Source organism: Balaenoptera musculus, chromosome 14 (genome assembly GCF_009873245.2).
Source record: "Balaenoptera musculus isolate JJ_BM4_2016_0621 chromosome 14, mBalMus1.pri.v3, whole genome shotgun sequence".
NCBI lineage: Eukaryota > Metazoa > Chordata > Mammalia > Artiodactyla > Balaenopteridae > Balaenoptera > Balaenoptera musculus.
Genome location: NC_045798.1, coordinates 16,164,856 through 16,184,622, shown reverse-complemented (window position 1 = coordinate 16,184,622; position 19,767 = coordinate 16,164,856). Strand labels below are relative to the sequence as shown.

The window sequence follows — 19,767 nt, the reverse complement described above, 5'->3', positions numbered from 1 at the left end:
AAGGCCCACTAAAGAATTTTCTAAATTCTCTTGCTTCCAGCTAAGGTGAGAGTTTGAGGGGCAAGTCTTAAACCCTTCCAGACATCTGGGAATCTTCACTATCCTAAAAGATAAGGGGAAAGAGGATTCTATAACTTGCCCAATAATGTGTTTCACCATCTCAGTATATACAGTTAAGAAGTTCCCTATTTTTACCCTAAAACTCTCCCTTGATGGGATTTAAGACCATTTGCCCTTACAGTTCACAGAGAAAGACAAGATAGCTAACAATCTACAAAAAAAAATCCTGTGTACATAAAACACTATCAGACAATCCTTCCGTTGTTCTTATATGTTACATATCACAATTTCATTAGCCTTGCCTCATAAGTTCAACACGATGGTTTACAATGCAACAATTAGAGACAGAAGAAAATACTTCAACCCCTAAAATGCTTCCTTTTACTTATAATTGTTCAGCCAGTAGGTTGGAAACTATACTTCCTCAAAATCTATGTGGGCCCTGAGGTAATGGCAAAGAAGAACAAATAATTTAAATAAATATAAACCAGATCCTAGGCACATCTGAAACCCTTCTAAAAAGCCACCTTCTCCCAAAAGATACATGAGAAGCCCCAAGAATTGGGCAGTAAGACCTTTTTAGATGAATGGACACCCACATCTACAGGAATTCCAAGCACAGAGGGAAGGCAAGAGTGAAACAGCATGGAAAAGAAAATTTCCTTTGACTTGGATCTACATCTTTGAAAGCTTACAGAAGTCCACTTTCAACACGTCATTAAAACACTGTTCTTAGACCGCAGAGGTGCTGGCTCTGACTCCCCCAGTCACTACCCTTCAAGGCATTATCTTAGGAAGCTCTCCTAAGATATATCTGCAGACAGAAATAAGTCAAGAATGGTGACCAGCAGCAAAGAAAAATAAGAAGCATCTAAGAAATCAGCTTACTAGAGGTGAAACCAATACTAAATCAGTTCTTGCTTACTTTGTCATAGTCATATTGTGAAGAGCATCTGCTATCAAATCTAAGGTATAGGCAGCGAGCTCCGGGGATATGGACAGTTTCTTTAAATTTATAGTTGTCTCTGACGGGATGGACTGTTTCCACAGTCTTCCCAGCAGCCCATGGAGCAGGAATCTTTAAACCAGTGAGAAACCCTGGCTCTTCCTTCTCTTCCAGCATTCTAAAACCAGACAAAGAGAAAGTGATTGAGCTTAACAGCAAGGAAAGGAAAATGTATACACAATAAAATACAAAAGGTTAAGAAATTTTGCTTTAATTTTCCACAACATACAGTATGACAACACTGTAACCAGAAACATTTTTAACATTCCTATATCTAAGGTTCTTTTTTCTTTGTTAGACAATATATTTGCATTTTCCCCCCTTTTTTCAAGGGGGAATCCCAATTCATATCCAGGAGAAGATCTTGCCAACTCTCATTTAAAATTCCTCGGGGGGGTGGGGGGAAGATACTGTAAAGGACCTTTAAGATTGGCCACTTTCCAAATCCCACAGGAAGTGTCCTGTAAAGTTTCCTTTTGTTTATATCTAAATGTCAATTGTTGAAAAACCCATGAGTCTGCATGACTACTTTTACTACAATTTTTACTAAAGTGCCTTCAAAGGTCCTCTTCTCTACTGTATTTGAACTCTCAAGGACTTCACAGCCCAAGGCTGTGGAATACAAACTCCTGTACCCTAAACTTAGCTGTTGTGGAATTCTCTTACTCCCTTTCAGCTCTGCGCTATCCAATGTGGGGGCTACTTAGTCAAATGTGTCCATTTAAGTTGAATCTAAATGAAACACAGTGTAAAATTCAGTTTCTTGTTCACATTGGCCACACAGCAAGTGCTCAGTAACAGCATGTGACTGTGGCCAACAGCACCGAACAACAAAGATACAAATTTTCATCACCGCACAAAGCTCAACTGGACAGCACGCTGCTCTAGAGAAACCCGGAAGTCCTTCCTTTCTGATCAATATTTTTAAAGACGGCTTTAGTGAGATGTAATTGACATATAATAAATGGCATATATTTAAAGTGTACAATTTGGTGAGTTTGGCCATATGTATACACCTGTGAAGTTTCCTCCGTCCTCTTGGTAATCCAGGTGATCACTTCTTTGCTTTCTTTCACTAGAAATTACTTTGTATTTTCTAGAGTTTTATATAAATAGAATCATACAGTTTATACTTAGCTGGCTCTGGCTTCTTTCACTGAGCATAAGTATTCTAAGACTCATCTGTGTTGTTGAAAATATCAGTAGTTCATTCCTTTTTATTGCTGAGTAGCATTCCATTGTATGGATATACCACAGTGTGTTACCCTTTTACTTGCTGATGGACATTTGAGTTGTTTCTTGTTTTGGCCTATTCTAACTAAAGCTGTTAATGAACCTTCACAAAGAATCTATGCTTTCTTTTCTTTTGTGTACATACCTAGAAGTGCAATAGCTGGGTCATATGGTAGATGTATGTTTACTTTTTAAAAAACTGTCAAACTGTTTGTCAAAGTCAAACATCTCCATTATTTGTATATGAGAACTTTTCAATTTTGAACTCATCTCTTGATCTGTGGGGAAATTTGTTCTAACCTGTTCCTATAATCTCCAAAGCAATTCTATAGTTATCTGTAAAATTTTGCCCCTGAAGTCTCTTTCTTTTCCCAGTTAGAAAAATCATTGCTGTAAAAGGAGTACTAGGCTTTCACCAGAAGAAAACGTGGCAGAGGTTCCTGCAAGGAAGCAGCTTCCCTTACCTCTCATCGGGGAACAGCCTGCCCTTCTGGTCTGATGCACCACATGGGGAACAGCCCACCTCAGCAAAAACCGGACACTGGGTTTTGAGCAGCAAAGCCGTCTGAAACACAAAATCATCATGTCCTAAAGTGCTTACTTGTCAGTTATTGGGATGGTACTACAGCCAAACTTAGAATTCTCACTTAAATCATCTTTTTACAATCCTAGCCTGCTCTCTTTCACTAAGAAATGCTTTGCTACTTAGACCACTTAATATTGCTTTATTTAACACTGGAATGGAATATATCATTTATATTAGTTACTAATATCCAGCCAGGGCTCAGGAGACTAAATATCATGATAGGATCTCAGTTGCATCGTAGACAGCATTTTTACAGCTGACCGGCAATTAATATTTGTTAAAAGATTGCAGTAAGTAATTTAGTCAAACAACTTAAATGTTTTCCTTTAATATTTCAGCTTATTTTTATGACACAATGTTTTTCTTCATTCCATCTTTATTTCGCTTTATTTCCTGCTCCTGAAGAGCAGTTCACTTTGGCACGCCTAGGATCATACCTGACTGGTATAAAGTACCAGCTGCACTAGCTGAGGCATCAGGGCATCGGCCATGGTCAGAGTCTGTAAATTTGGATGCATCAGGGAGGTCAGTAACACAGGAAGAAGGTGACCGAGCATAGTAGCCTTAGTAACTTGTTCCAAGCCTTTTAACCTACAAAAGTTCAAGAAAACACACAGCTTAAGCAGTTCCCAAGCATGCAAAGAAGCTACTATTGTCATTCTTATCTAACAAATTCTCTTAAACTGCACCTCCTTAAACTAGCTAAGCACTTACCGTTACAGCAATTCAGTCTACAAATTTCCCACCTACCACAAGGGAGAGGGAGAGAACAGAAATCTAGTAATAGATTTCACCTCCGACCTGTGATTTTGCCCCCCAAAAAGTTTACATGGTGCAGTTCACAGCACCTTCGAAGCACTTTATAAATGGATTCTAAAATGCAAACAGCTACTCTAGTTACCACCTGCCAAGTCTCCTTGCCTCTGGGGCTGCAGGTCACAGTGCTGCACTGAGTCCCTGATAAGGAGCCAGTGAATGGCTACAACACTGACTCAGCTGCCCAGAGCAGCGATACCCACTTCTGGCCTAGAGAAACTGGTTCATGTTGGGGACAGAGGCAGGCAGATTTTTAATCTGCCTTTAAAATCACGTTCTTTCCACCCACCCCCCCGGTTTTACTGATATATAACTGACATCACTGTATAAATTTAAGATGTACAATTAATGATTTGATATATGTGTATATTATGAAATGATCACCTAAAATCACACTCTTAATATCCCAATCCTCTGCTAGAAGAATTAAGGTATATGACTCACCCGAAGAAACATGTGCGTTATGTAAATTCTCTAAAACTGCTTAGGGTACTGGGGCTGGAACCGGAAACAACCCCCACGTCTCCCCGGCTCTCAGACTGTACTTCCTCCCCAGGGCAGATCTGCACCACGTGCCAGCAGTGAACCTTACACGTCCTAACAAGCCCCAGTGCAACACCTTTCTGGATTATATTGTTCTCAGTTCCAACCTTCCCACCTACTCTCTGGGAGTGGGCGAGAAACAGGGACATGGGACAGACAGGGTTACTGGAGGAAAAACACACTGCATGATTGTTTCAGATCAGCATCTCAACACTGAAATCATCAATAAACACAGGATGTAACTCATCTTTGACAACAAACCACAGCAGAAATTTTAATGGGGAGTACGGAGAAAGAGCTTTAGTACTAGGAAAGAGAAGTTTACCCTCTACATATATTACTCCTGTATTTGGAGAAATAAAATTACAGTAAAATCTTGAGATATCACGTCAGTGTCATCTTTTGCATAGCAGTTAATTATCTGTATCACCAAGTCACTTCTACCTCCCTGAAGTACTTACCATAAGGGAACTAAGTGCACATAGTGCTGAGTTAGATAATTAAAGGAAAGGCCAATTTGGGAGTGATGATGGTAGAAGACCCAAGTGACAAAGACGATGGTGTCCACCACACCTTGCTACCCTTAGATCATGACTGTCAGCCCAGTCCCACCTAAAAGCACCATTAATTGAAAGTTCAACTGTGTTTGGCTTTGAAACACTTGCCATTTCAACCTATTCTCACAAAGATCCCTCTATATTAAATGAACACTTGACGTTCTCTTCTAAAAGATTTCGCTTTCATAAGCAAATTCTTCTTCCTGAATGGCAGCAGGTCACAGTTCACAACCCATTTCCTCACCTCTGCTCCCGGTCAGCTATGTCACTATTTATGAGGGCAGTTGTGACCTGCTGTAGCATTTCCAACACTTCATCACATCCAGTCAGGATTTGGGTGGCAAGAGCCAAAATACTGACCTTTAGCTCCTAGGTAGAAAATATCATAAAATTATTTTTAAGCTTTGTGATGAATATACACTTACAATGACAACATGAAATGATGTATTTAATGATGCATTTCCAAATTAAATAATGAGGTGGCCAGAATAAGCCCAAAGCAGTAAGTTCTGCTAGGATGGCAAGTAACAATTTGAGTTGGGAGGCTAAGGTCTGGAGTGCTGACAGAAATACGCAGTATTTCACGGAGAGCACACCGAGTCCCTAGGAGAAAAGGCATTTCTCCCATCCCCTGCAGCACAAGAGAGCTCCCGGTGGCCAGCCCAGAAAATGTCCAGGTGGAAGATTGCCTTGGGTGGTATGAGGATAGCTAAAGAGAAAAACAGAACAGTAAAAGGCGCATGTATAGGCGGTGAATAAAATGAGACAAAAACACAACATTCTGAAACAGTACAAGTGACCTTTTTACTTAATGATTTAAACCATTACACTTGAAAACAGGCAAGTTAAAAAATTCAACTAAAGTAGCAGGCAGTTACAGGCTATTAAACATTAAAAATAACTATTTGAGAGTTCATGGGAGTACAAATACTAAATAATGTGTTAAGAAACACTAGTTAAGATCATAGAAATGTTTAGTTTACAGTTATTTTCTATTAGGGAAAAAAAAACCAAACTAACCCTTTAGGTGAAATCTGTCTCTTTTATTTTTCCCAGAATTCCTAGACAAGCCAGCCTACTCTGCCTTTACCAAGAGTATTTCCTTCCATGGGTTAATTAAGAATTTATAACATTTAGCCTTTCAAATAAAAAACATTGGTTTTCATTGTTGGAATTTTCTGGAGTCTTTTTGGGGTATTATTTAGATATTTTTATCATTAAGAGAAAAGGAATTCTGAACTGACTAGACGAAAAGAATCATGGCTTAAGTCATACTAATCCTATCAGCCTTCACCTACTGACTACACGCCAGCAGCAGCACATCCAGCTACTGCAAAGGCCTCAGCTCTAATCCTCACTGCAGCCTCACAAGGGAGATGTTATGGCCCCTTTTTACTGATTAGGAAACTAAGGCAAGATAAGTTAATAAAAAGTGTCAGCAATCTAAATGATTAATTCAGGTGTTTCTGCCTGTTTAAAAATTGATTACATAATGAGATAAACCCATAAATATGAACTAGCAGATATATGAAATCTCTTATTTATATAGTGTACATGAATAAAAGGGGTAAGAAAAGGGCAAACTATAGTGGCTTTTATCTTTAACTATGGCTTCCTTAGTTAATTTTTCAGTGTGTTTTAGTCAACATTTTAAGGAAGAATCAAGTTATTGATTTCTCTAATTCTCCCACAAAGATAAAATTCTGAGAGCAATGCAAACAACAGCCTCAAGCATCTGTCAAAATTATAACAACCACGGCTATAAAAAAAAGAATCTGTGGATTGCTATAAATTGCCATGTGGGAACAAATTATTGAGTTTACACAGACGCTAACGTAAAAATAATTACTGAAAATGGAATGAACTATAGGTTCAGAAATTACTCAACATAAGGATTGTGAGAAAATTATCACCTTTTTAAATTATTTGAATCAAGAGAACATAATAAACCAGCCAAAATGTCAAAACTGTTTAAAATGTTATGCTCCCTGATTTATCTATACATATATACATATACATACAGATATATATATTTATATATAAAACTTTCAGGTACGTACGAGATCACTTGTAAGTGCCATATTTTATAGTTCTTAAAAAGAGATGAAAATAAACAAAGGCACAAAAAGACTGACAGGAGCACGTGGATAACACATTATGAGAGTGTCACAAGTATGGTAGCCACCGTGCAATGACATAAAAATCTATGAAATGAGCGACCTAATATTACCTCGCACAAAAATATAAGCCACATGGTGAAATCTGACGTCATAATACACAGAAATTTAGCCATTTAAGCTGTGCTTTACGCACTGGGTAGAAAGCATCGTTAGAATAAAGCTTGGTGTTTACCTGTACCTTCAATGTCTCTCCCTGCAAGGAGTTGTCACTGTCATCATTCTCATCAGGTTTAATCAAAACAGTGTTACTGAGAAGGTGGTTCTGAACTGCCATCAGATAGCGCAGGCAGGAGGATGCAGCCTTTAATACAAATAAGGGCATTTAAATGACCTAAACCCTACTGAAAGAAGGGCTCACGTAATCCTCATGTTTTTTAAAGATTTCGACAAGGGAAGCAAAAGAGAAAGTACAGAAAACAGACCAAGTTAGTTTCTCAGGTGACTTATTTCCACATGGCTTTTGATACATAATTTGACACATTAACCATAACTTTCTGCCTTCTGCTACATATTTCTCACTAATCACTCCGATACTTGAATTTTTGCCTCTTAATAATTAATTCTTCCTACCACTCTTCCCCTCACATGCATCTCCATGAGAGAAGACTCTACCCACACCCTTAAAAGAATCTTTTCTTTCTTATCAGTCTCTGTAAAACACTTATGGTTTAGAAAACAATGCTAAATTAAAAAGTAATAGAAGGGAAATCCCCAGTATTTTAAACACAATGAAAACATCCAAATTCAGTCTAACAATTTATTGCATCAAGACATTTAAGCAGGAGGAATAAAGTCTTTGGAGAAAGTCCTTGAAGTGGATTTGTCTAGTTCTACATTTCTAAGACAAGCACAGTCATTCATTGACTTTCATCAATTAAGTCTGTCCTTGCAAAGTATAAGTATGTGTGTACACACACACTTCAATACAGTAAAATGAAAACAGGGAAACTTGATATAATTTTGCTTTCATTAAACACATTTTTACTTACAGGCACAGTTGAAAGGAGTTTTTGAAAATCATCTTTAGAGACAGTTTGGCACTTGGTGATTAAGATACAGGATTCTCGTACAACAATCTTCAGAATGTAGTGTAAAAGTTCGTCATTTAGTCTTTAAAATGCAGGAAAAATGTAACAATAAGATACTAATGGTTTAATAATAAAAGGATAAAATTTATACAATGGGTACAAGATGACAAATAGAAGATACAAAATTCACTGGTTCTCTAAGTAAATCATCTTACTCAGTAATGATTCTAACAACTAGGTATATTATCTAAATCAAATTTACGGAAACACAATGGTACTTAAGCACCTAGTTCAAGAATTTTATAAATAGCAGAGACACACCTTCTTCCCCTCTCCAGCTCGAACCACACCTTCACCCTCTCTCACAGACCAGCAATTTGATGACACCCTCCACCAAGATTTCTTAAATAAGCTCCACCTGTTATTTCTGCTAAGTACCCTTCTTCCAGGCTCAAGTTATATTACTCATTAAACTGAAATGTGCTATTATCATTTCTTAGGGCAACTGTGGGATTTATTATCTTTCAACTGATCCACAGTTTAGACTTGACACACCAATTATCATATAAGATATTATAGGAGACTGAAGTTGAAAAACACATTTAACTGTAAATTAATTACTGAGAAAAACACATAGAAAAGGCTAGCAGTGAATAACATAACATAACATCACCTGTAATGATCATCCTCCTCACTGCCAAATCGGTTGTTTTGAAGCTGTTCAGCTAAATTGGTTAGGATCACATCCCGTAGCTGGGAGAGGCCGCTGTTTCTCTCTCCTAACACAGAACAAAGTTCCATAAGCTACCTTGATAATTACATTTAGAAAACTGATGTTCTTTTTAAAAAGTTTTTAAACGAGCAGACTGTCGACAATCTAGGGGCACCAGGCATATGTACTTACACAAACAACAGCAGCAAAAACTACATCACAACCAATCAGACTTTCTTTAACCAGTACATCCTGATTTAGGTGTAGTAACTGTCTTGATATTTCAGGAAGTGTAATTTCTAATTCCTCAAACTAATGTTGCTTATAAATGCAGAGTGTCTTTAACATGGTGAATTTTGTCGTTGTCATTGAGTCTAACTTTAAAAGTTGGATTTTAATGTGTGGGGAAAAAACTGGCTTAGAAATCCCAAGAAATCATTATCTTTAACATTCATTAAACATCTGCAGTCAGGTACATTATGCTACACAGTGGGGATAGAAAGAGGTTTATAAAGCTTGACAATACATAGAACATGGTTTCTGCTTTCAATCTAGTTTAAGTGTTGGCATATGTGCATTTTAAAAATAACACTGAGATCAAGCCTCAGTAATTTTAAGAAAACTGAAATCATATCAAGCATCTTTTCCAACCACAACACTATGAGATTAGAAATCAATTACAGGAAAAAAACTGTAGAAAACACAAACACACGAGGCTACACAATCCGCTACTAAATAACCAAGAGATCACTGAAGAAATCAAAGAGGAAATCAAAAAATACATAGAAACAAATGACAACAAAAACATGAGGACCCAAAACTTATGCGATGCAGCAAAAGCAGTCCTAAGAGGGAAGTTTATAAAATAATGTTGACTAACAGATATGAAGAAAAAAAATTTAAAATTCAGTCATTTCCTTAGGGACAAAAAAGCATGTTTTTTCAAGGGTAATTAAAGGATAATTCTCACCTTCTGTTAAGACCAGCTTAAGTAAGTTATTGATTTCAGTTTCACCTGGGTACAAGATATTTAAACCAGAGCTGAAATGACAGAAAAGTCGAGAAGCTTTTAAACATGTTCTAGAAAATCCAAACTCTAAATATTTAAATTTTTATTAAAAGATGCCAGTTTGAGTACAGTTTCACCACTAAGAAAGCAACTGAAACTAAATTCACTGTTGTGATATAGTCCAATGACCTCCCTGATAAACAGTATCCCTCTCCTTCTCCTATTTGTGAATTACCAAAATGATAACTTATCTGAGGCTAGATGCAGAACTGGTTAAAGAGAATTGAGCTATAAAAAGTCAATGTATGGAAATCCAAAAAAGAGGGGAGATATGTATACGTGTAGCTGATTCACTTTGCTGTACAGTAGAAACTAACCCAACACTGTAAAGCAACTATACCCCAATAAAAATTAATTAAAAAAAAAAGTCAATGTAGTCAAACCAGCTGTATGCAGAATGCGCCAAAAAATCATTTGGGAAGTCAGTGGCAGAGCAAAGACTAGAATCCAGGTCTATCTGCTGCCAAAGCCTGTTTCTTAACCACCTTGCCACACTTTGACCCAAATGAGAAGAACATCCACTTGCAAACCACCAAAATATCTATTTAAAGGGATTTTTTTCTGTGTCTGTTTTAAGATCCGAAAGTGAGATGAGGAGTGTATGTACACGGACAGCTTGAGTCCTCTGGGAGTGGGGTCACAAACTTCTCTCCAGTTAAATTATCCTCTACACGTGCGGTCCCGACTGTGGGATGGGGTAAGAGACATCCAGGCTACCAGTCTGAAGGGAAAGTTACAACGCAGTGCAGGAGAAGCCTTCTGCAGAGAGCACTGAGAAAATCAGGTGCTGATTACCTGATGGCAAGGCAGACTTCCTTCTGAATTTCAGGGCAAATTTGATCTTTTGGTGCCATCAACAACTGCCAAAGAAGCAACCCCGACCGTCGAATGATGTCTCGATTCCTTTCAGTTTGTGGGCTGAAGAAAAATTTAAACACCACCTACAGAAACATAAGGGGTATATCTGAAAATGCTAATTCTACTGGGGATAAAATTATCCCTATGAAGAAAGAACACGCTAGTTATTCTTTTTTTTTTCCACGCTAGTTATTCTTGTGAATAAATACCCAAGTGGATTTTTAACCACAATCGCTTCTATTGTGTAATGGTATAATTATAGTAAATACTTTACATATATTAATTGCAATGAGCTATCAATACATATAGCAATACTCCATTAACTGCAGTGCTATGAATATGATGATAATTCTAATTACAGGATTAGAATGTGGTAAGATGCAAAACAGGAATGTTATTACATTTTTCTTCTGGTAGAAATTAGCTGACTGGGCTTCCCTGGTGGCACAGTGGATAAGAATCTGCCTGCCAATGCAGGAGACACAGGTTCGATCCCTGGTCCGGGAAGATCCCACATGCTGTGGAGAGACTAAGCCCGTGCACCACAACTACTGAGCCTGCGCTCTAGAGCCTGCGAGCCATAACTACTGAAGCCTGCACACTTAGAGCCCGTGCACCACAATGAAGAGAAGCCCCCGCTCGCCACAACTAGAGAAAGCCCGCGTGCAGCAACTAAGACCCAACGCAGACAAAAATAAATAAATTTATAAATTTATTAAAAAAAAAAAGAAAGAAATTAGCTGACTGAAGCCAAGGTTTGTGTTTCTTTTTCTCTATTTTATTTATCTCAAAACAGTGTATTTACCTGAAAGACAACGAGAATGCAGCGTATGATACAGGTGTCTCCATTAACCATGGCCTTCTCCATAATGTCACAAATACTGCTAAGATGGTGTGCTTCAATTGGATGCTGCTTGCCCAAGACACTTGTGATTGGAAGATTGGGGTTGGTAGCAAGAAGATTGAGTTGGTGTATGCACATCGCACCAACGTGGTGCAATAATTGGTTTATAACCTCATTCGTGGTTATAGCCTCTTCTAGAAGATGAAAAGGAAAGTTAGTGAGGAAAGACATCTCTGGGTGGCCACCAAGGAACATACCTCTGACTTGCAAAAGGTGCATGCCCACCAGAAGAGACTATCTTGGCTCCAATCTCTCCCACTACTGCTGGAGAACCTTTTTCCCTGCCACAGAATGCTGGGGTGAAAACACTTGGGAATTTCCATTTTTTTAAAGAGCATAAGTAGCTACCACTTCTTCAGTCCTTTCTATATGCTAGACAATGGGCTGAATGCTTTACATGTTTTACCTTACAATATCATTATCAACTTAGACTATTTTAGCCCTGTTTTGTAGAGGAGTGACTCAAGAATTAGAGAGGTTCAGTAACTTGCCCTAGGTCACACAGCTACTAAATGGTAGAGCTGGGATTTGAATTCAGGCCATCTCAGCTCAGATCCCATGGTGGTAACTATTCTAGAAAAATCTCTTCATCTTCTATGGCTCCTCTCTGGTAAAACCCACCACCCTCGCCAGCTGAGAAATATCTCCTCCCACGGTACCTCAAACATTTTGATCTCATTTAGTCACCACAGCCTAGACAGACATCAGTTCAACCTTGGTTAAAGAGAATTGACAAGCATCCTCTTATATAATAATAAATGCCTCATGATAGTTACAGACATTCAGGGAATGGAGGTGAAAATAATCTAAACAGGCAAAGTACAGGAAAAAAAGATTGCTTTTTTCCCTAAACCAGCTGAAATGAACTGCATAAAAGAAACAAGAAAGTAGGTAACCTTGGAGAGTCAGGCTTGGGTGGGGTAACCTTAGAGCTGCAAAAGGATTGTGGGCACCGTTAGCTATGAGGAAAGGACTCAAGGAAAACCTATTGGAAGGTAAACCTTGCCAAAACTAAACTTTTCAATTGCATATTAACCCTAAGGCCTGGCTGGGTCCCCCTCTCTTCTGTGCCTTCATGAGTCCTTGATCTTACAACAACAGAATTCAGGTTAGTATTGTTCATCTTCACCAAACACTTTTTGAAAGGTAGCTTTGGGATCTACCCAAATAACTGAGGTCTTTAAATGTCATTCTGAGTTAGATGGGAAGCCAGTGGAGGTGTCTGAGCAGAAGAGTGACAGATCTGACTATGTAGATTGTAAAAGACTCTGGCTGCTGTGTGGAGATAAGCCTAAGCAGGGTGGAGGAGGGCGACTGCAGGGGAAGTAGGAAGACCAGTGAGGGGGCTACTATGATAATCCGGGTGAAGATGATGGCCTAGACTAGAGTTGTAGCAGCAGAGATAGAGGGAAATGGTTAGACTTGGAATACATCTTGAAGATGGGAGCTGACAGGATTTGCTGATGTCCATTTGGATGTGGGGTATTAGAGAAAGAAAGTCAAAGATAACCGTAATTTTTTGGTCTGAGCATATGAAAGAATAGTGATCCACATACTGGAATATGGAGGACTCGGTAAGTATAGATTTGTAGGGGGGAGATACAGGGAGTTTGTTTTTGACATGTTAAGTTGAAGATGTTAGATATCCAAGTGGAGACGAATACATAGATTGGAGTTGAGGCAAGAGGCTTGGAGATAATAATTAGGGAGTCACAATATATAAATTTCTTCTTTTTTGCTGTTTTACAAGATACAATTTACACATACCATGAAGTTCACCCATTCTAAGTCACAAAACAATGTTTTTTAGTAAATTTATACAAATACCAAAATCAAGAGTGAAAGCAGAGAAATTACTACTGACCTTATAAAAATTAAACTAATTATAATACTAGGAGCAACTTTATGCCAACAAATAAGAAAACTTAGATAAAATGCACAAATTTCTAGAAAGACACAACTACCAAGATGAACACAAGAAGAAACAGAAAATCTAATAGATAATTCCAAAGTCTCAAAGTATCACCTCCTCCAAAATATAAATTACTGTGGTAATTAACATATGTCTCTGATGTTTTTCCTTCCAGGAGGTGGAGCTTAATTCCCCTTCCCATGAGTGTGGGCTTAATGTCTTGCTTCTAACAAACTGAATATGGAAGGGGAAGAAGCTTTCTTCACTCTGCAGTGAAGAAAGCTGGCATTTAAACCAAGTGATCAATTTTAATATCACTAGTAATAGGTCATGTTGCTATCATGTACCCTGTGATATGATGTAATGAGAAAAGCACTTCACCTCTGTGGTATTCTTCCCCCAAATCTATAACCCCAGTTTTAAAGGAGAAAACAACAGATGACCCCAAACTGAGGGAAATTCTACAAAATATCTGACCAGTGTTCCTTAAAAGTGTCTTCTTCTATTCTTCAGATAGAATAACTCTATCCATCTATATCCAAGTTTGCTGATTTTTTCTCTTCAGTCATTGAACTTTTCAAATCCAGAATTTCCAACTGGTTCTTCGTCTTTTTTTTCTTCTTTAAATAAATTCTGTGTTGAAATTCTCTGTTTAATCATGGTCATCATACTTTTCTTTAATCTTTTAAACATGGTTTCCTTTAGTTCTTTGAATTTATTTCTAAAGGTTGCTTTGAAGTCTTCATCTGCTAAGTCTAATATCTGAGTTTTGCCTGCAGTGTTTAGCTACTGATTTCTCCACTCACTTTGTTTTCTTAAATTCTTATTTCTATTTTCGTTTTTACTTTCTTTCATTTGTTTATTTTTATTATTCTCATTTTTATTTTTAAGCCTGCCTTCCTAGTGGTTACCTCGTCTGAGTCAGAGGTTGTGCTCAAACACCCTGAGCCAGTAATACTTCCACCCTGATGGAGCCACGTTTTCTGGGGGAAGCACATCAAAGTTTAGGCAGTTTTAAACTATTCCATGGTTTTCACCTTCTGTGGGCCCTCTCAAATCTCTGCATGTGTATGCAGGCTCATTTTCAGCCAGGCTTGTGTGAACAGCTTGGGCCTTCTCTGGCTTCTTCTATGCAGATGTTTGGGGAGCTTACGAAGGCCCTTTGTAGCTTTCTCACTACCCACATCTCACTAGTAAATTTCTGGCTAGTTTGCTGGTTCGATGCTTGCCCTAACCAGGACCACAACCTCAGGCTAGCTAAGCCACTGGTTGTCTCTGTTTGTTTGCCACCAAGACCACTACTGTTACTGACATTGCTGCTGTGTGTGAGTTTTTTTCCATGCTCTGCTCCAAATCAGTCAGCCCCTTCTGGCAGCCAAGCTGCTGGCTTCCATGATCTGCCCCACCCTGATGGAATTACTGCACTGACCGAGCTTAAGGTAGGAGACAGGAGTGTCCGCAGCTAAGAACATCACAGACTTCTACTGTTCTTAGCCAAAGTTCAGTGGGTTTTTTTTATGAATACCACGTCTCAATTTGGTATATGCCTTTGGTCAACTTCCAGAGCCTAGAAATAGTTAATTTTTTTTAGTTGGCATTTTAATTTTACAGAAATAGTTATTTTTGGTAATTCAGTCCATTTTATCATTGCTTTATCAGGAGAGGATTTGCTGAGCTACTCACTACACCATATATACCACTATAGTTGACTTTGAAGTCAAAAGATTTTACGTTAATATTAACTTATATTAAGAATCTTAATATTAAGAAATATAAAGGTCCTTTACCAGATAGTCTATCAAAATTGTAAGTTTGTGTATAAGTAAGTTGTTATTAATGCAAAACATTATAACAGCATATATAATCCCACGCCAAGTACAAATAAAGAACAAACTTCTGTCCCAAAGTTCTGACAATTTCAGAAGGGACATAACAATTTTCCTTTAAAAAAGTCTGTGGACCACCTCAAAAGCTCTATTTATTTACACACTTATTTACTTAATCATAAACCAATCAGATAATAAGAATTCTAGGTTTCTAAATTCAAAGAGGGAAGGCTGTTGACACATTTTGCTGCTTGGGCTATGTTCCCACTTACTAATGCTGCTGTACTCTCTCCTATTTCATGGGGGGAAAATCTCGTCCTGTAGGACTATGAGTGCACCTCACCTTTGGGCTCAGTGATGATATGGCTGACTCCAAGTCTCTGACAGACGTAATGGAAGGCCTGATTCCCAGGATTACACCATTGATCGATATAGTCATTCGAGCATGTCCATAGCATGTTGTTCACTGTATCGTAACAGGCACCTGCAAAAAGAACATCCTTTATTCAACTATCATACCATCGACTGCTTGAAACATACTTCTCATAAGCAGTGCTAAAGAATGAAAGGGCAAGGATTCTCCCCAGTGCTGGCAAGCCACATCCCACATCCCCCCAATGCTGGCAAAGCATTAGATTGGGGCTCAGTAGGAAGGCAGGATTCAATGTCTACTTGGCTTAACTCATATGTGAGAATGGAATAAGTCTCATGGAATAGAAAGTTTTTAGTAACTGACTTACATGTGACCTTTTTAATTCCAGAAAGGATTTAAGTGGCTTACAGTAAAACCCAGGTACTACAAGACTAATTAACATTAACACACAGTAAAAGTCTTAGTAACTGAGCCCAAAACTTAGATATGAGCTCCTAGGTGCCAAGGCAAAGAGAAAATCCAATGCGCTAACATAATGCTCATTTTCTAACAATAAGAAGTATACTAATCCCTCAGGGGAAAGAAATCTTTTTATGGCATGAACTTTAAGAAGAATTTGTTATAGACAACATTACACAACCTAATGGACAGTATCTTCAATAGTAATTTATGCAGAGGAATTTCACATATGACAATTTCTTATATTAATCCTCACAATTAAAGAGTAGCATAAAAAAATTCTTTCAAGGAAACTAGAATACCATAGAGAATTAGCAAGATTTTTTAAGAGAAATTGCTTAAATTTTGAATTTTCCAAGGAAAATAAATGTGGGCATTTATTTCTTACCCAATCCTGGTACAAGAGCACCACGCCCCAATGAGCTTCCAGCAGCATCTATGAGATCGGCACGACTTGTGAATTGACCATCCGAAATATTATACACCAAGCTAGAAGCTAGGACTTCAGAAACAAATATTAAGCTGTTTAATAAGCCTTAAGATGATGGTTAGCTTAAACTTTAGCCTCTTAGCAAGACTTTATAAAAATCACATCTTTTTTGGTTGTCTATTGGTGGTAACAATGAGGAGACAAAAGACACACATTAAGACCATGAAAAGAAAACTGTCATAAAGCCTTTTCCAATTCAGTGAACCATATTTTTGAGAGTGTTTTTAAAATGGCAACTTTCACATACAGGTTTTTTTCAAGATAGATTGTCAAAAGGGTAATTGCAAGAGGGGTTATGATTATTAACATCACAAGGTAACAATATTTACAAGAAATACTTTACATATATTTGGTGCTCAAAACAGGTTAGTGGATGTTTAGTTGCTATCCTTCCAAGCCCTGGCTCTAAAACTTGGAAACACTTCGGCCTTTTCCCTTAACACAGGGAAGTGTAGTTATGACAAGCATGAGCTTTAGGATTCTGAATTTGAATTCCAGCTCTACCACTTCTGTGTGACCCTGGGAAATTTACTGAACCTCTCAGTTTCCCCATGTGTAAAGTGGAGATAGTAAAAGTTACCTACTTTATACAGTTATTGTGAAGATTAAATGAGTTAAAATATATCAAGGATCTGCTTTTTTTTTTTTTTTTTTTTTTTCCTGAAAAGGTTTTATTGTGGCTGCTGCTTTCCTCATGGCGGCCAGGACACTCCTCAGCTCCTCTTTCTTCCTCTTGGCACAGATGTATGTCCCCACCCTTTTCTGGATGAACTTGAGGGCCTGCTTGTTCTTGGAGACCCTGGCATGCCGCTCCATGGCATGCAGCTCCTAAGGGGCAAAGCCACACACCTTTTGGATCACATCTTGCAGGGCTATGCCTCAGCTTGCTCATGTTCTTGGTCACCTGGTGGCCCTTGTTGAGGCCCACGGCCATGGGGCAGCAAGGAGCCATGGCGGCTGCTCTTCAATGGCTGCCATGGCAGAAGGGCCTAGCTGCTATTATTGATATAACTTTCTTCCCCACTTTCCAACAGAAAATTCTAGCACTGTCTCTCAAGTTCCTTTTTCTTATTCCCATCACCCTAGTAATCCAGATTCTCATCACGCCTGACTTGAGCTATAATCTAAACTGTACTCTTTGTTTCTTTTCTATTTTCTATTGTTCTGTCCTGCACACCAACAAAATGGTCTTCTCCAGATCTCTTTTTCATTGTATTTACCATGCATATGCCTTTCCCCTATGTGGCCACTTATATGAATAATAGCCATTTTTCATGACTTAAACTCAAAACTTCATGAAGTCTCTCCCCTCTACCCCACTCAACAATGACCCTTTCTTCCTCTGATTCTGCAGCACTTACATCTGCTCCCCATGGTTCAGGCAGTGATACAGCATTGTATATAATTTTCTAGTTGTTTCACACACCTGCATCGTTTCTCCCAACCAGACTATGAGATCCTCAAGGCAAGCACCACTTTTCCCACTCACTGAGTAGCCACCACAGTGACCAGTGTGGAATAGGACATAGAAGAAATTTAAGCATTTATTTATTTGTTGGTCTAAAATAGAATCACTGGGTAAGCTATACCCTCATGAAAAAAATGGCACTGTGAAGGCCTGTTTTAATCAAATGGGGCTAATTTCAGTTGAGTGGAAAAAACCATGCCAAGGATACTAAAAAAGAGTTTCAGATGATTAATGGTCAATACAAAGACAAATAACCCAATTTTAAAATGGACAAAGGATTTGAATAGATATTTCTCCAAAGAACATATACAAATGGCCAATCAGCACAAGAAAAGATGTTCAACATCATTAGTTGTTAGGGAAATGCAAATCAAACCCACAATGAGATACCACTTCATACCCACTATGGAGTACAGCTATTAAAAAAAAAAAAAGAAAATAACAAATGTCAGAGAGGATGTGGAAAAATTGGAGCCGTTGCTAATGAGACTCTAAAATGGTACAGCCATTCTGGAAAACAGTTTAGCAGTCCCTCTGAAGCTTAAACATACAGGTACCACATGACCCAGAATTCTACTCCTACACATATACCCAAGAGAAATGACAACATGTCTACGCAAAAACTTGTACATGAATGTTCAGAGCAGCATTATTCAAAACAGTCAAAAAGCAGAAACCACTCAAATGTCAATGGATTATATTCATACAATCAAGTATGATTTGGCCATAAAAAGAAATGAAGTAATGATTTGTGCTACAACATGGATGAACCTTGGAAACATTATGCTTAAAAAAAAAAAAAAAAAGCCAGTCACAAAAGTACATATATTGTATAATTCCATAAATTTGAAAAGTCCAGAATAGGTAAATCCATAGAGTCAGAAAGTAGATTGGTGGATGCCAGGGGCTGGGGAAAAGGGGGGATAAAGGGAGTGATTGCTAATGGGTATGGGGTATCTTTTTGGAGTGATGTAAATGTTCTAGAATTAGATTGTGGTGATTGTTGGACAACTCTGAATATATTAAAAACCACTGAACTGTATACTTTAAAGGGGTAAATTTTATGGTATGTAAGTTACAACTCAATAAAGCTGTTATTTTTTTTTTTTTAAAGAGAGTAGTAAATTTACATCATTTACCCGAGGGCTAAAGGGGGCATCCTGGTCACATGTTAGAGAAAACAGGCTGTTGAGAAAAAGTCTAAACCATTTAATTCTAAAAGCAAAAGAGAGGACTTCCCTGGTGGTGCAGTGGTTAAGACTCCGTGCTCCCAATGCAGGGGGCCCGGATTCAATCCCCGGTCAGGGAACTAGATGCCGTATGCATGTTGCAACTAAGAATTCGCATGCCACAACTAAGGAGCTGGCGAGCTGCAACTCAGAAGCCTGCGAGCCACAACTAAGGAGCCCGCCTGCCGCAACTAAGGACCCCACGTGCCGCAACTAAGGAGCCGGCGAGCCGCAACCAAGGAGCCCACTGGCCGCAACTAAGGATCCTGCTGGCCGCAACTAAGGAGCCAGCCAGCGGCAACTAAGGAGCCTGCAAGCTGCAACTAAGGAGCACACCTGCTGTAACCAAGACCTGGTGCAACCAAATAAAGAAAATAAATATTTAAATAAATTAGTTTTTAAAAAGTAAAGACAAAAGAGTTTTGGAGTTGTTATAAGTATCTAGATCCCAAACACGT

General features: G+C 38.4%; 1 protein-coding gene and 1 pseudogene across 7 annotated transcripts in view; both read right to left on the bottom strand.

Annotated features, from left to right (window-relative positions):
• Positions 1-19,767, bottom strand: part of HECTD4 (HECT domain E3 ubiquitin protein ligase 4) — a 196,115-nt gene that overhangs the window by 91,153 nt on the left and 85,195 nt on the right. For 5 of the 7 annotated variants that reach the window (XM_036823844.1, XM_036823845.1, XM_036823847.1 and 2 more), the window contains 12 exons: positions 16,511-16,624; positions 15,634-15,774; positions 11,454-11,686; positions 10,586-10,731; positions 9,692-9,762; positions 8,683-8,788; positions 7,971-8,091; positions 7,154-7,282; positions 5,046-5,170; positions 3,323-3,476; positions 2,764-2,864; positions 986-1,184 (listed from right to left, as the gene is read on the bottom strand). In XM_036823844.1, coding sequence (XP_036679739.1) covers positions 986-1,184; positions 2,764-2,864; positions 3,323-3,476; positions 5,046-5,170; positions 7,154-7,282; positions 7,971-8,091; positions 8,683-8,788; positions 9,692-9,762; positions 10,586-10,731; positions 11,454-11,686; positions 15,634-15,774; positions 16,511-16,624 — 1,640 coding nt within the window. The remainder of the gene's footprint in view (positions 1-985; positions 1,185-2,763; positions 2,865-3,322; positions 3,477-5,045; positions 5,171-7,153; positions 7,283-7,970; positions 8,092-8,682; positions 8,789-9,691; positions 9,763-10,585; positions 10,732-11,453; positions 11,687-15,633; positions 15,775-16,510; positions 16,625-19,767) is intronic. The other 2 variants (XM_036823846.1, XM_036823848.1) reach the window with 1 other exon arrangement.
• Positions 17,270-18,048, bottom strand: LOC118880004 (annotated as a pseudogene).